Genomic DNA, 12,641 nt, shown 5'->3' with positions numbered 1-12,641 from the left:
AGCCTGTGCTGCAGGCAGAAGGTAAGTCAGCGACTTGGGATGGTTTAGAAAAGCAAAGAGTGACTCTAGCGCAAAGTCTTAGATGGAAAACTCTCCCCACCACCCCTTGGGGTAGTAAAGTGAACTAAGATGAAACAGTCATGGCACATGAAATGCATGACTTCTATCATTCTTAATATATTCACTTTGAAGGCTTATAGTTTGACAGCTATTTAGGAAACAATTATTAGGATTTGATCCAAGGTATAAATTTTGTCATGAGAATAGGGTGGGCAGGGCTTAATAAAAAGCTTGACTTTCAAAGTAAATACCGAAAGGAACAAAGGAAATGACCTTCATGCTGTAACAGGTCAATTCACACGCCATCAAGGTACCTTCATTTGCCAGAGTCAGTTTTCTCAGTGGTTGGAGCATCAGCCCGAGGACTGAAGGGTCCCGGGTTTGATTCTGGCCAAGGGCATGCACCTCGGTTGCAGGCTCCATCCCTGGCCCTGGTTGGGGCTCATGTGGGAGGCCACCAATCAATGTGTCTCTCTGACATCCATGTTTCTCTCCCCCTCCTTCTACACTCTGAAAAGCAATGGAAAAATATCCTCAGGTGAGCATTAAAAAGGTATCTTCACTTAACAGCTTGTCCAGGACTAAGCTTTTGAAGAGCTGAAAAATTCTCTAAGAAACAGCAATTACTTTATTATTTATGAAAATGGTCAGAATTAAGATATGTTAACCTACAGACTAAGGGTACAGTTACCTAAAGCCTCTTGCTATGCCCAAGGACAAGGCGAACAATGACCTATATTTAGGCACGTGTGGCTAGAGAACAGGGAAGCTCCTTCTCGGATAAAAGCAGAAATCCTCGTTAGTCATGCCATCCCAGTCCTAACTTAACAGTCAGCATCAAGCCACTTCCTTCCCCATCCGTAATCGCAGAGCAAGGGCTGACGGAGTCATAAATCAAGGCCATCAAGAAACAAGGCGTAATTTGCCTTGTTCTTATGGGAAGCCATTAGCTCAATCATTTAATGAATTTAATTAACTCAACAAAATTCTCAGTGGGAAAGGTAGAGAGACGTCCATAGCAAAGGACCACTCTCTAACCCTTCCAAACTTTCCACCATGAAAAATTTTCATCACTTGTTTAAAGGGGGTTTAAAAAAAGTCCTCTCTAAGGTCCAGAAGATAAAGCTCATCTGTAATTGTATTTGCGAAGTTAAAGCTACACTTCAACCAAACGGTATTCCTGAGAACTGCTAATCTAAAAGACAGCTTTAAAGGGGGAGGAGAGGAACGAGGCCTATCAACGCTGGATAAACTGATCTTCATACTCGGAAATGCTCCTTGACCATGAGACTATGAATATACTCAAATGAGTATCAAGAGATGGAATAAGACAGTCACAAAAGAGTACGTACATATATGATTTTATTTATGCGAATTTCTAGAACAAGCAACACTAATCTATGGTGATACAAATCAGAACAACAGTTTATGTGGGAAGGGATTAGCTAGGAAGGGCATGAAAATTTTCTGGAATAATGGAAGTTTTACATCTTTATTGGGACTGTCACCAAATCTCAAATGATGCATGTAAAACCTGTGCATTTTATTGAATTAAAATACCTGTTTTTAAAAAGTACTAGTTGTCTAACTAGATCCTAAAGTTAAGTATAATGCACCATCACAGGAAGAATCTGATGAGCCTTACCATTATTGAAAACCAACAGAGAGGGGCAATAAAATGGCTACCAGAGGGGCATGGGTGTGAGAAGGGGACAAGTGGTTAAAGGGGGTCAAATATACGGTAACAGAAGGAAATGAGACTCCGGGTGGTAAGCACACAATAGTACAGATGTCAAATTATAATCTTGTACACCTGAAAATTATATAATGTTATTAACCAATGTTACCCCAATAAATTTTAAAAAACCAACAGAGGCCATTCAGAAAGCAGATATGAAACTTTAATTCATTGTGGGCATTTCTCTAACCATTCTGTATATTACATATATATTTTTGTGTTCACACAGATAATCTTTTATAAGACAGTTTTTCCACCAAGTACTGTGTACTATACCACAATTCCATCTAACTAGTGAAGGGCATATTATAAATATCATGAGCCATTGATTAAATATAAATAAAGAAGTCGATACCTATGTTAGAAAGTTTAAATAATAAAAGTTTAAGAAAGGCTAAATACAAGGAAAGGTTATACGTCTTCTTTAATTCTATGTAACATCATAGTGACAACCAATTACAATAAAATCACAACTGCTTTCAGATGATAGTACACTCAGATTTCCAACATCCAATTATTTTCATTTCAACAATTTGAATTCCACATTGCATTCTCACTCTGGAGTAGACTGGCTTCTGGACTGCAGACCAAGTTTCTTGTGTGATAGTAGGAATTACTACGTTGCCCTAGCCAGGTGGCTCAGCTGGTTGGAGCGTTGTCTCAAGCAAAAGGTTGTGGGTTCAGTTCCAGGTCAGGGCACATAGCTAGGTTGCGAGTTGGATTCCCGGTTGGGGCACGTATGGGAGGCAACTGATCCATGTTTCTCTCTCTCAAATCAATAAACATATCCTCGGGTGAGTATTAAGAAAAAAAAAAATTACGATGTTGATTATGACCACAGTAAGCTAAATTTATATACACTGTACTATATAGAGATGGCACTTTATTAAGTATATAATATGGAACTCTTCAGGGACGGTGTTCAAGGGAAATTCTACATTTATTTCACTAGAAAAAGAAATGTTTTTTCGTTAAAAGAAGAAATAAGTCTCTGTCAGAACATTTAGAAATAAATATATAGTACAGCCTTTTTCCTCTTCGTAAGTGCTGCCTAGAAAAAAAGTTCCAAGCTCATGGAAGAAAAACCCTCACTACAAACAAAAAACAAGGGGGGAAAAGACCTCAGGAAACAAACACTACACGATGTTGAGCTGCAATCTTCCTGAGTCTATCCTTCAGCTGGGACAAGCACTGCAGTCGGGTCTACCATGCTTTAGTGTCCAGTCCACAGGCAGTCAGTCCTTGGTCATCTATTCATACTCTACAGAAATCAGAAAGGACTCCTAAACACCCTTCAACTAATCACACAAGGGAAAGCTGATCATGTTTTATATTAAAATCTATATGGATATCAAACATAGCCATAGCCATTCTTAATAGTGTTGCTAGGATAAGTGAAGAAAATGTATGTACAGCTGTACACAGATCACCATTAAACACAGGAACAAAATGCCACTTGATGTACATCAAATAAGTTCCCCCAAAAGCCAATTTGAATAGTTTATTTTCATTTACTTTAATAAAGCATCAGAAGGGACTGCATATAATTACGGAGACTGCTGCAAATAACACTTGATGCTGTGTTCTATTAAGCATCAGGCATGCAAAATAATTACCTTTTAAAATGTCTCATGTATATATCTCAACACTCCTATTTATAAGCTACAATATATAAAAAGCAATTAGTAATTTTTAAACCAAATATTTTAACTGACACGTCTAAGTGGGGAAAGCCAAAAACTGTCGTCCTGTCTCAACAGCCAAAGGTAACTTACTCCCCAAATTGATATTTAAACTTACTTTATGCCATCCTTAACATTCCAAGTGATGAAAACCCTCATCCCTGTGAAATTAGAAGTACGATCTACCAGCAGCAGTCTGCCTCCCAGACATGACAGCATGCCGGGCCTCTGGGAATCCCGATAGAAGTGATGTGCTGGTGGCTACACAGGACAACGGTTGAACATTACCAGTCTCTTCTTTTTATTCTGGATCTTTTATTTCAAACTAAATAAAGCTTTTCATTAATACAAACTAAAAAAATTATTTTTTCTTTATTTAACATCAATATAAGAGTAGATAAAACTAAAAACCTTTGTCTTCAAGTGTGTGGCAAAATGTGTGTCAGTGACATTAGGTAACTGGGTAGGGAAGTGAGCAGTTTGTTTTTCCATTTCAAAGGCATTCCAAATATTCACAAACACAAATTCAGATTGCTTGGTTCTCGGTCATTTATGGCTTAAAGTACTGCATTTGGAAACCACCTCAGGGTAAAATAAATTTCTATAAGTAATGCATAGATTGCATATTTAGGAAATCATGCAATAAATAAATGTTCTCACGTACACTGGAATCTTAGGGACAAAAGAAGCCTGCAGGTGTCAACAGTACGGTTTCTTTTACCAAGAAAAGACACCCACCAAGATTCTTGCTTTTGACCTAATCAAGATCCTACTTGCCAGGTCATCCTAATTTTTTCAGACTGATACAGCAGCCAATGTCACAAGAAATCTGCAAGAAGGAACTGACCTGCTTCAAGTGCAGGAGCTGAGGTCTGAGCCAAAGACGCTTTCGTTTTCCTGCCACCCTGCTGCCAAGGCCATGGAGTTCTTGACCAGCTAGAAGATCAAGTGGGTAAATGCTTAGAACACCCACTGGAAATGTTTATTACTTTAGTATCTTTTAAAAGATCTATCTGTCCTTTAAATCTATTTGAGAAGCGCCAGGGTAAGCTCTCACGATTCCTGGTTTTGATATGCCCCTACCACATGAGAATTGAACTGAACTACAATGATTGTGATGTCATCTCTGTACATCCGAGCGAGCTCTTCAGGAAGACTCAGCATTTTGGAAAGACGCTCATGATCAACAGTCCCAAACTCGTTGTTGCCCACAGCGTGGCGAATAAGATGGGTGGCTGCATTCTGGTCCTCAAATACTGAGGACATCTTGGCTCTCCTTTCTGTTAACAGGCCATGCATCTGTCCCAGAGTCACCTTGTAGCCACCAACAGCTATTGGTTGTTGGTGGTGCATGCCCGTTAGGTACTCACCAACAATCCTAACCACATCCTGCCTATGCATTGTCTCCCACAACCCATCAGTAGCCAACACCAGGAACTTATCCTGTGGCCTTAATCGGTGGTAGGTTACCTCTGGCTCAGCAGTGAGGTACGGAGGTGTATGATAATTAGGAGGGATGAACTTGGTATATTCGTTGTCATTCAACTGGTCTGGGCCAGATTCTATCACTCTCTTTTGAAGGTCAATGCTCCATTTGAACTTTACGTCTCCAAAAGCCCTAAAAGGCATCAGCAAGCCAAGCAGCCGATCCTGTTTCACCACACTCTTGGCCTCATTCTTTGGGTGTTCCAATTTTAGCCGTTCCAGTTCCCTCTCATTCTGAGCATTGTGGTCATTAGAGAGAGTGACCGCTGACCAAGAGCCGTCCTCTTCCTGCACACCCAGCATGGCTCTGCTATCGCCAGTATTGGCCACATGAAGGTTGACACCATCCACATGGGCCACACAAGCGGTGGCCCCAGAAAATGCTACTCGAAGCACCAGGTAATTGAGGAAAGAATTGGGATCACCGACTTGAGCCTCCAAGGAGATGTCATTATCGAGCCTCTTGAAAGCATTAATTAGAGCCTCCTTCACATCAACATCAGCCGACTCCCCCGTGTTGAGGTCTATAAGCTCTTGCCAGTAAGTCCTCAAGCTGTTGAAGTACAATTTGGAGGCCTCCTTACTGAAGTAATCGTTGGGGTGCTTGTGCCACTGTAGAATGGGTAGCAGTGCCCGCCCACTCTCCACTGCATTTTCAATCTCTAGCAAAGTCTCGTGTGGTAACAAAGAGACAGCAATATAATAAAAGAGTCTTTCACTGACTGCTTGGGAGCAAGCACAGCCTGCGTGGCCATCAAAAACCCCCAGGAGCATCCCTCTGGTCTGCAAGCAGGTGGCTGCACTTCTCCGATCCTCAATGGGTGCATTTGCAGGTAGCTGATTGCTGTCAAATCCAAGGATAGAACTGACATTTTTGCCATCAAATTCTGGTACTTTGAAACTGTATTCGTTGGCTTTCAGGATGCTATTGACTTGTGGGGGTGTGAGGTAAAATTTCTGAGGTGTGGAAGCATATCTCCTTCCATGGGTGTACTGCCACCAGTTCTCCTTTGGCCTGCAAAAGGTCGCATATGCTGGATGGGGTGCATACCTCAGGTGACTCTGAGGCAGGTAGGGGGGTGAGCAGCAGAGGTGTTTGTGGTGGCAGTAGCATGCAGTGCCATAGATTCTGCTCAGTTCACAGTTCCGAATCAGAGGAAACAGCAGCTGAGTTGGTGCTGGCATGGCATCAGAGAACAGCGGCAGGCTGGCACTTCTGACTGGGATGCCTACAACACAAATCACACAGGCACACACAAAGAAAAAGTTATACTTCAGATTACTTAATCTAGCTTTGCTTTTACAGCGAATATTTAGCAGGTGAACCTACTTACTAAGCCCTGTGCTAGGAGGCACTGTCTTTTATACCCACATCACGTATTATTTCTACAAGGTATATTCTGCTGAGCACAGTTCCCAATCACTAATGGAGCCAGGACTGAATGGTAGTCCAGCTTTACTTTCCTCTTTTCATCGTATTTCTTTGTGTAGCACAAACTGTGCACCATGCATAATAGATTTAGCTGGGAGAGCTGAGGAGATGAATGTTACATAACACTATGCAGTGGCAGTCTACCTGGCCAATCACCTTTCTCACTCTCCATCCTTAAAAAAGGCCTTGGATCTTCCACACTGCTCAGGGACCTCTCTCCCATTTACGAACATCCTATTTCTAGACCTGTGGTCAACTGTCAGCATTAGATTACACATCGCTATCACCAAAAATGTCTTAGGATGCACCCCCAACATAAGTATATTCATGCACCACTTTTAAGTTATACACATAGACTACTGTATCAACATAATGTTCATTATAACATGCACAAACATTTTTACATAATGAATGAAGAGAAATGCCAATGTTCCCTTCCTACACCCCAGGGAATGGCCTTGCAAATAACCCTTTCTAGACCACTGCACCAATCTGGTGAGCTTAGGGACACAGGTCTTCCACCAACCTATGGTGGAAAAGCTGGCTCACTTCTTTGGGCCTCGCTTTCCTAAGATGTAATGGAACACATCAAAACAGATGCTATCTAAGGCCCCTTCCAGGAGTCTATGCCTTAATAAGTGTTTGTTGGAGTAAGGCTCTGAAATCAAATGCAGGTTTCATCTATTCATTAATTTTACTGTGTCCTTCATAAAAAAAGTTTAAGTATTTTAGTAGCTCCAAAACTGGAAGTAACGTAGTCTCAGTTCTGGAATTTAGTTTACTTGCTAGCATTTTTTCTGCTTATCAGCCATAAGGGAAAGCTACAGAAATACTACTTTCATCAATTATGGATCCCAAATAGAATTCACCACTAGAAAAATATTTCCTTTTCCATTAAAAAAGAAAAGTATTTGTCCTTGGGAAGCAATAAACAATAGTAAAATAATACCCTAACAGTCTAAGGTTTAGATAAAAAAGGTACAGAATTATAATCTATATCATATCACTCAGCATATGACACTGAAAAGATTTTGCGGGGCATTTATGTAGAAAATTTAATCGTTTACCATTAACCCAGACAATTTATGCAAGAAAAAAGTCTTCCTTCTTCCTCAATAACATTTCCCCTGAATTCTTAAGGTACTGCCTCAAAGTATTCACTTGGCCTATAAAGAAATAAGCTTTACAGATACTTTAAATAAGAAAATAAATATAGTAAACAAAAATAAGGAAAATAAAACCAAGTGAATCTTATATCACCTATTCCTTCCGAAGGTTAAGCCCATTAAGGAACAAAAAATTGACAAACATCACAGAGTGTTAGCTATATATTACATTATTTTTTGCATACCCCCTTTTGAAGAGGAATTAGAGAAAAAGTGGTAAGGGGGGGAGCAGAGAAAACCAAACACTGAATAATAGCTGATCCTTGTTTGCTTCAGTAATAAGCGGTGCATAAGCCAGCCATACAGAACCCTTTTTGCAAGTGATAGAAAGCACTGTTATTTTAACTGCACTACTTAAGAAGGGATTTGTTTACAAAATTGAAGACAAGAGCAAGCAATAAAAGGTAATGAGTAGAATTTTGGAAATAAGATCAACAACTAAGCAAGCATTCTAAAATGCATGAAAAATAGAAATTCCAGAAGAGCAATCCAACCAATTAAATAACAGTACTTCAAACTGAATACCTGAAAGTCATCCAAATTAAGTGTACATGACTGAGCCAGGAGATACGCTCAAATGCTGGGCCTCAAGATACTGGTTTCCAGACATAAACCAAATCTCTTGTTAGGTTTGCACACAGAAAGCACATTAACTCATTTCATGCTCTGTATAAAGATTTTCTATTATTAAAAATGTAAACAGATGCTAATCTTAATGAAAAGAAAGTTTCTCCATAACTTTAAGTTTGTATTTGTGCTTACTTTAAAACTTAATCCTAGAGGAAGTAAGTATGTTTCTGATGGAATGTAGACTGAATCAAAATACTGTGTGTCTCTGGAAAAGGGGTTTGATAGATATATAACAGGATTTCATTATACAGGGTGGGGCAAAAGTAGGTTTACAGTAGTTCTTATGGGAAATAATAATGATTAGTAAATAACAACACAAGAACAAACTCTGTATTTCATGTATTCACACTGTAAACTCACTTTTGCTCTCACCCTGTACCATGTCTAATTAGGAATAACAAGTCCAGGAACTGTACTTTCCTTAAATTGCTTTGTTTTGAAAAATTTGCTGCTTTTGTAGCTGACTGCAAAATGAATGAAATACTGTGGCAAAAGAACTAATGGGTCGTGCAGTAAATGCCTGGAATAACACTGTACATTCAAACAGCGAGCACGAAATGCCCAAATAATACACAACCTTCCTTCAATCAAAGGCTCTCGAGATTGAAAACAAAAGCCAGAGTGAATTTTATCAACTGTACCTTTCACTTATCCAGTTTAGCACATGAGCTGAGCTTGCATCCCAATCCCCCAACTCCCAACATGCCTTCAAAAGGCACATTCTTAGGAAAGAGAAAATTCACAAAAACCTGCTCTGTGATTGAGTGTCCTGTCATCACCAGTACAAGTGATAGTCTCTCTCCAACAGATTAGATATCCCTTAGAAGTCAAAGTACTTTCAAACGTTTTCAGAAACCATACATGAGCAAACACTGAGCATCTTTCTAATTTTCTAAATATTAGGTGATTCAACAACAAAGAACCCATGAAAACAACTTCTGTTGAAGAACTAGCTAAATAAACGAAGTAGAAAGCCCTTGAACAGCAACAAGGTCCAGCTATTGGTGTCTAATTTTCAAGTGATTTCTGACCATGTTTCCACTGAAAAGTTCCATCCCGTGATCCTGACCTAGCCATGTTATATGCAGCATCTTTGTCCTGGGCAGATTTTGCCAATTTCGCCAATGACTAATAAGGAAAGATGCACTGCAACCAGAAACTGGAAAGAGACCCATTCTTACTGATGTGCTCAGCAGAGTCTGTGCCAAGAAATGATTCCACTTCATCAATAAACCCCCAGAACAAATTAATTAGGCAATGCCGTCACCGCACCGATCCTGGAGCTCTTTAGCCTTGTAAAGCTTTAAGACAAAAATTAAAAAAAAAAAATCTATACTGGTTATTAAATGTCATAACCTCAGTTTATGTAATCCTATTGCATTCAACACCCTGCATAAAGACGGCGATCTTTCAGCATTTTCTTAAACATGCCTACTAGCCATTTCACAGCTCCCGTTATCCCTACGTGAACGAAGAAACCGGTTTCCCGGGGAAGACGCAGAGCCCCAAGCCAGCACTTGTTTGATCGGTTCCCTTTGTCCTACCTGCAAACTGCACTCCGCGAGGCATCAAGGCTGCCCCGGTTCGCCCTCTTTCCCATCTACCTCGCCCCTTAATTCCACCCCGACCCGCCTAAAGCCATCCACACACAGAGTCAGTCACCATCCTTCCAGGGTACCCAACGCAGGTCTTTTTTTAAAAATTATTACTGATTTTTTTTTTTCTTTCTTCTTAGAGAAAAAAGACCCGCGGGCAGGTCTGTAAGTGAATACCTACCAATGCGCCTGGGCCCGGGGCACACACACATTCTCCTGTCATGACAACACGGAGCCGACAACATCCACAACCCGCGCGGACAGCAGCAGCGACAGCAGCGGCGGCCCATTGAAAGCAAAGCAGAGATGCTCATTAGAGGAGCGGGCGGGGCGGGGGAGGGGGAGGGGGAGGGAGAGAGGGGGGGATGGGGGACTGGGGGCGGGGGAGGGGCGCGGTCCGGGCCGGGGACGCGGCTGGGCTGCGGAGGGGGAAAGGGAGGCCGGGAGGGGGACAAGGAGACCGAACCAACCAGCCGAGCCCGCGGGAAAGGCAGAGGCGCGGCCCACGGCGGGGGGGCCCGGACGCGGGCAGAGGCGCCCGGGCACCAGCCCCTCCATCCAGCCCGGGCGCCGCGCCCACGGGCACGCGGCAACCCCCGCCCGCCGGGCCCACTGCGCCCGGCTCCAGTGCAGACCGGGGGCGGCCGGCGGGGGGCTTCCCGCGGAGTCACCCGGGCCCCTGGGTGTGTCCGGGGGCGACCCTCGGGCACAGACGCCGCACCTCCTGGGAGCTCGCCCCCCCGCGGGACCCAGCGCCGCCCCCACGGCCCGCGCACACCTGGCGCTCGGGGGCCTGTCCCTGCCCCGCTGCGGCCGCCCGTCCTCCCTCCGCGCGCTCGCGGCCGCCGCGCCCCACGCGCCCCTCACAGCCGCGCGGGCGGAGGAGGGTTCCAGCGGGCGGCGCGGGCCGGAGGAGGGGATACGAACCGGGCACGGCAGGCGCGAGCCGCTGCTTCTCCCCGAGGCGGCGGCCGCGGGCACCACCCGACGCTGCCTCCACAAAGCCCGGCGCCGCTCCCGGAGGCCGTCCTCGCCCCCGCCCCGCGCCGCGCCCCCGCCCGCCGGCCGCCGCCCTCCCGCCGCGCTCGCCCCGCCCCTGCGCCCGGGCCCCGCCCGGCTCGCGATTGGCTGCGCGGCGGCGGGGGGCGGGGCGGAGCGCGGGCGGCGGGGGGCGGGGCGGAAGGCGGTGCGCGCCCCGAGGCTTTGTGACGTAGCGGGGGTCAGAGGAGCCCTTCCACTCGGCGCCGGCCGCCCATTGGTGCGCCGAGCCCGCCTCACGTGACCGCGCCCGGCGGGGCGGTGCCTCCCCGGGGACCGGCGCCCTGCGGGCGGGGCGGGGCGGGGCGGGGCGGGGCTGGCGGCGCGCCGGGAGGGAGGCGGGGCTTGGGCGGCCGCAGCGGCCCCACGCGCGCGGGCTCCGGGGACGCGCCGCTCCCGCCGGGCGGCCTTCCGCGAATCCCTGGCACCTCGGCGGGGGCCCGGCCGCGGGCCTGGCGGGTGGGCTGGGGCTCCGGGGGCCGGCCGCGGGGGGCGGCGCCCCGCCCGACGGGAGACCAACGCCCCGCCGCCCCGTCCGGTCGGTCGCCCCCCTCCTTTGGCACTTTGCAGACTTTGGGAGCGTTCACTCGGGGGGTGTTTAATGGACACCCCTCGGGTCCCAGGGAGAGGCGGCGGCGCAGGAATCGTGTCCCGCCCGCGGGCGCGCGCTCACGTGTCCTCAGGGCTTTAAACTAGGACCGCGTCGTGGGCCCCGGGCGGTCACGGGGAGGGGGAGGGGGAGGGCCCCGGGCGGTCACCGGGGAGGGGGCAGGACCAGCTGCCGCAGCGGGAGGAACGCCCGGCGAGTCAGGACCTGGCTCGCAGTCATTTCCGCCTCGTGAGGCGCGGTTTCCGCCCCTGCGGGCGCGCCTGGGTCTGGGGCGGCGCCGGCAGCCCGCAGACGGGGCGGCGTCTCGAGGGGTCCCGCCGCATCCCCGCCCCGCGTTAGGGGCCGAGGCGTCGCGAGGCTCACAGCGGCAGCCGGGCCGCGCGCCCCCTCGCCCGGCGTCCCCGCGAGCCCCTTGGGCTGCCCGAGCCTGGGCACTGGCGGGCGGGGGTCCCCAGGTGCGGGCGCGGCCGGGAACCGTCGTGGGCACCGCGCCGCGGAGCTGACCTTCGTGGATCTTGCATTATCTGGTTTTTATGTAGTAAAGGAGGAACTTTATGTACTGAAAACAGTGCCAGGAGCCGGCTCCTCCCAACCCGGGTCGTCCCCGCTGCGCCTCCCTCCTCTAGATAAAGGGGCGCGAAGCCTCCTTCCCGCCCCCGGGCCGCCCGGGGCCCGCGCGGCTCCGTCCGTGCGCGGGGTCCGCGGTCTCCCCGCCCCCCGCGAGGCTCCCGCTGCCGCCGCCTGGGCGTTGGGCTCCCGCGTCCGGCTTCCTCGTGTCCCGCGGGGGCCGCTCGGGTGGCGGGTCTGCGGTCAGGCAGCTGAAGCCCGACGCGGGGCCCCAGCCCCCGCGCGCTGCTTGGTCTCGGCAGCATCCTTCTGGCTCAGCGCTCCTGCGGAAGATAGGAATAGCAGCAGTAATATGAATAAAGTAAAAATAGCAAAAGTATTGCATTGATATAAATGTGTATCATGCTAAGAAAGTGCAAAGTAGGTAGTAGTAAGGGTTGTCTCAGTAGAGCTGTTATTAATGGGATAGACGTGTGTCCAGGTCAGTGTGTCTGTCTGCCAGATTAAGGACTCGGGAGAGGAGGAGACCCCCAGGTGCAATATGACTTAGTTAGGTTGCGCATCAGTAGACATTGTTAATAGACTGGAGAGTCTTAGGGAAGGGGTGTCACTACCTTTTAGCTCCTCCTCGACGTGGA

The 12,641-nt window shown here is 47.4% G+C and overlaps 1 protein-coding gene across 3 annotated transcripts; it reads right to left on the bottom strand.

Moving 5' to 3' along the window:
- Positions 1 to 1,405: 1,405 nt before the first annotated feature.
- On the bottom strand, positions 1,406 to 10,832 carry PDP1 (pyruvate dehydrogenase phosphatase catalytic subunit 1). 3 transcript variants are annotated; one of them, XM_081116867.1, is made up of 3 exons: positions 10,716 to 10,832; positions 9,970 to 10,004; positions 1,406 to 6,194 (listed from the first exon to the last, which is right to left on the bottom strand). In XM_081116867.1, exons 2-3 carry the CDS (start codon positions 9,998 to 10,000, stop codon positions 4,534 to 4,536), a joined length of 1,692 nt encoding a protein of 563 aa, XP_080972993.1. In that variant the 5' UTR covers positions 10,001 to 10,004; positions 10,716 to 10,832; the 3' UTR covers positions 1,406 to 4,533. The 3 variants fall into 3 exon arrangements, with proteins under 3 accessions (XP_080972993.1, XP_080972994.1, XP_080972992.1); XM_081116868.1 differs by lacking the exon at positions 9,970 to 10,004; XM_081116866.1 differs by lacking the exon at positions 10,716 to 10,832 and having other exon boundaries at positions 9,970 to 10,048.
- Positions 10,833 to 12,641: the final 1,809 nt, after the last annotated feature.

This window comes from Miniopterus schreibersii, assembly GCF_964146895.1.
Source record: "Miniopterus schreibersii genome assembly, chromosome: 17".
In the NCBI taxonomy this organism is placed as follows: Eukaryota; Metazoa; Chordata; class Mammalia; order Chiroptera; family Miniopteridae; genus Miniopterus; species Miniopterus schreibersii.
Note: the sequence above shows the minus strand (reverse complement) of the source record. Positions and strands in the feature narration are given on the sequence as shown.

Coding starts and splice junctions, on each gene's coding strand:
- PDP1 (XM_081116866.1), bottom strand. CDS start 10,033: ATGTTGTCGGCTCCGTGTTGTCATGACAGGAGAATGTGTGTGTGCCCC. Junction 6,195..9,969: donor CCCCGGGCCCAGGCGCATTG/GTAGGTATTCAC, acceptor TTTGTGTTGTAG/GCATCCCAGTCAGAAGTGCC.